This window comes from Poecilia reticulata, linkage group LG16 (genome assembly GCF_000633615.1).
Source record: "Poecilia reticulata strain Guanapo linkage group LG16, Guppy_female_1.0+MT, whole genome shotgun sequence".
In the NCBI taxonomy this organism is placed as follows: Eukaryota; Metazoa; Chordata; class Actinopteri; order Cyprinodontiformes; family Poeciliidae; genus Poecilia; species Poecilia reticulata.
Genome location: NC_024346.1, coordinates 31,436,052 through 31,438,493, shown reverse-complemented (window position 1 = coordinate 31,438,493; position 2,442 = coordinate 31,436,052). Strand labels below are relative to the sequence as shown.

The window sequence follows — 2,442 nt, the reverse complement described above, 5'->3', positions numbered from 1 at the left end:
CCTGGTTTTAAAATGAGTTAACTGAACTTGTAGCCTTTATTTTGTGACCATGTGGCTGGACACCACACGGCACGACGAACCCGATCGAACCGTTATAGATTTCTGTCGGGTTTTGAAAATGGACCGACAGTCCGCCGACAACTCGTGTAGTGAGAGCTGGACATTACACTAAGGAAGAGAACCGGAGTTGAGCCTTTTTTCATTCAGACAGGAAGACAGGAAGAGACGATAAAGCCGATAATTAAAATGAGGTTGATAGGTTTAATTTATCGTGCGATTAATTGATAAATTGATTTATCGTTTATCGCGACAGGCCTAGTTATAGTTGGTATTGGTTTTACAAATAAGGAAATACTTAATCTTTTAAAACATCAAAATAAAATAATCAGCCACTGGTCTTTGAAATGATGGTTTAAACAACTTTTTATTTAAAAAAACACAGACTTGCTGAGCTGGACAAGTCAGATCTTGATAACTATCAAAACTTTTTTCTTATTAAAATTATATTTTTTCTCATCTTTTGACTTTGACGAATTTGTAGTATATCTATTCTCGTAATATGACTTTGTTCTCGTAATATTATGACTTTATTCTTGTAGTTAAAAAAATAATATTAGTCTGGCCTTAAAACTCCATCATGCTTGCTTTACTAACCTCTGCCATTATTTTTCTTTTCTCTGTCACAAACATCTCCATCTCTTCTCTATGATGGTGGATGTGTTTCAAAACATCTGCGCTTCTATCCTCAGCTCTGCACCAGTATTTAAGTGTAGACTACCTCTTCCACTGGCTTGAACAGGCAGCCTGTTGATTGATTTGAACAATGCTGCCACCTAGTGACTGGAGGCTTGTTTATCAGTCAAGCATGAGAAAAGAGGACAACTATAATTTCCTGCTTCTGACGCCCATAGTCATGATGCTCACCCCTCCAGCCCCCTGCTCCAGGGGGCGCACCCCACTATTTGAGAAGTACTGCTTTAGACAGACTTACCGCAACATACAGCCAAGTTACCTGACATTTTCATGCCTGTACATGTACATGGTGTTGAACTGTTGCATCTCTTTTTGACTGGGCTCCTTCTTCATATCCTGAAGCATCTCATCAGCTATGTGCTTGGGAAGAATGGAGAGCAGGAGACGTTCCTGTAGAGCACAACCATACTTGTGACTGAACATATATTTTGATTTACTTTGACTTTCCATGCTTTCTCTTTATTCTCTACACACTATCTATAATGTATTTATAATGTGTGAAAAGAACAATAAACTTGAAAACAACTACCTTCCAGGATCCAGGGTTGATTAGATTTTCAGGTTTCTTTATTTTTATCCTCAGCCCTAGTTTCTGTCTTTAGCTTGGACATAGGTTTAGTTCTGTGTGTGTAGTTTCATCTTTGTATTTAGTTTATATTTTACTACACTTAGATTTATGTTTTGCCTGTTTCCTAGTTAATGTTTTCTCCTCCTGTGTCAGTACCCCCACTCCCTCACTCTACCTGTCTGGACTCCACCCTCAACTGCAGCCTGTTCAAAATCAGCCACCAGTGTTCCGTCCAGTAATCATGCTCCCAGTTTATAAGCTCTTTACTTTCTGACAGTCCACTTCTGAAGAAATGTCTTCTTCTGGTCCTGAGTTTCTCAAATTCATGGATAGAATGAATCAACAAGTTATCAAAGCTACTTCTTTTCTTAGCGCTCACAAAGCAGACTTTACTCCATCAACACCAACTGGCTCTGATTACCCAGCATCCACCACTCTGCGTATCAGAGGTCGGAGATTTCAGACAGTAGCTTTACACCTGTCTTCTTCCAGAAAAGGCCATTTTAACTCTTTCAAATATCTGAGAATTGAGGTAAAAACCCATACACAAACTCTGATGCTAACTTTGTACAAAAGCTCAACATATGTGTAAAATTTCTTCATTGACTTTAATGAGCTTTTATCTTTTATATGCATTGATAGTGACTGCTTAACAATTGTGGGAGATTTAAACATCCGTGTTGACAACCTGAAGACAGAGGGGCAACAAAGCTGTGTGACATTGAGGTCACACACTGGACCTGGATATCAGTAAGAATGTGAATATTCAAAATATATGTAACTGACTGTCACCCTGTGTGACAAAGATGATACTGTTATCTTTGACAGTTCAATCTCCGTTAACTCTCTTAGCCAATCAACTACTATCAAAAAACACTCTTTCACAGACAACACAGCAGAAACATTGAATCAAATCTACTATTCTTCCTCACCTATCTAGTCTTGGGTCTAAATGGCCGTTTTGGTCTAATTTTGAATTTACCCTTATATTTTCACCTTAAAAACTATTTACCTTACCTTGTTTGGTATCATTATTTTCAGAACATCCTAAACTTTGTGATTTTACAGTGTTTGTTTCCTTTTGACAAAATTTATTATCACATTGGAGCAAAAAACACACA

General features: G+C 37.8%; 1 protein-coding gene across 5 annotated transcripts in view; it reads right to left on the bottom strand.

Annotated features, from left to right (window-relative positions):
- Positions 1-2,442, bottom strand: part of adcy3a (adenylate cyclase 3a) — a 59,891-nt gene that overhangs the window by 49,037 nt on the left and 8,412 nt on the right. For all 5 annotated transcript variants that reach the window (XM_008432793.2, XM_008432797.2, XM_008432798.2 and 2 more), the window contains one exon: positions 1,013-1,143. In XM_008432793.2, the coding sequence (XP_008431015.1) occupies positions 1,013-1,143 (131 nt within the window). The remainder of the gene's footprint in view (positions 1-1,012; positions 1,144-2,442) is intronic.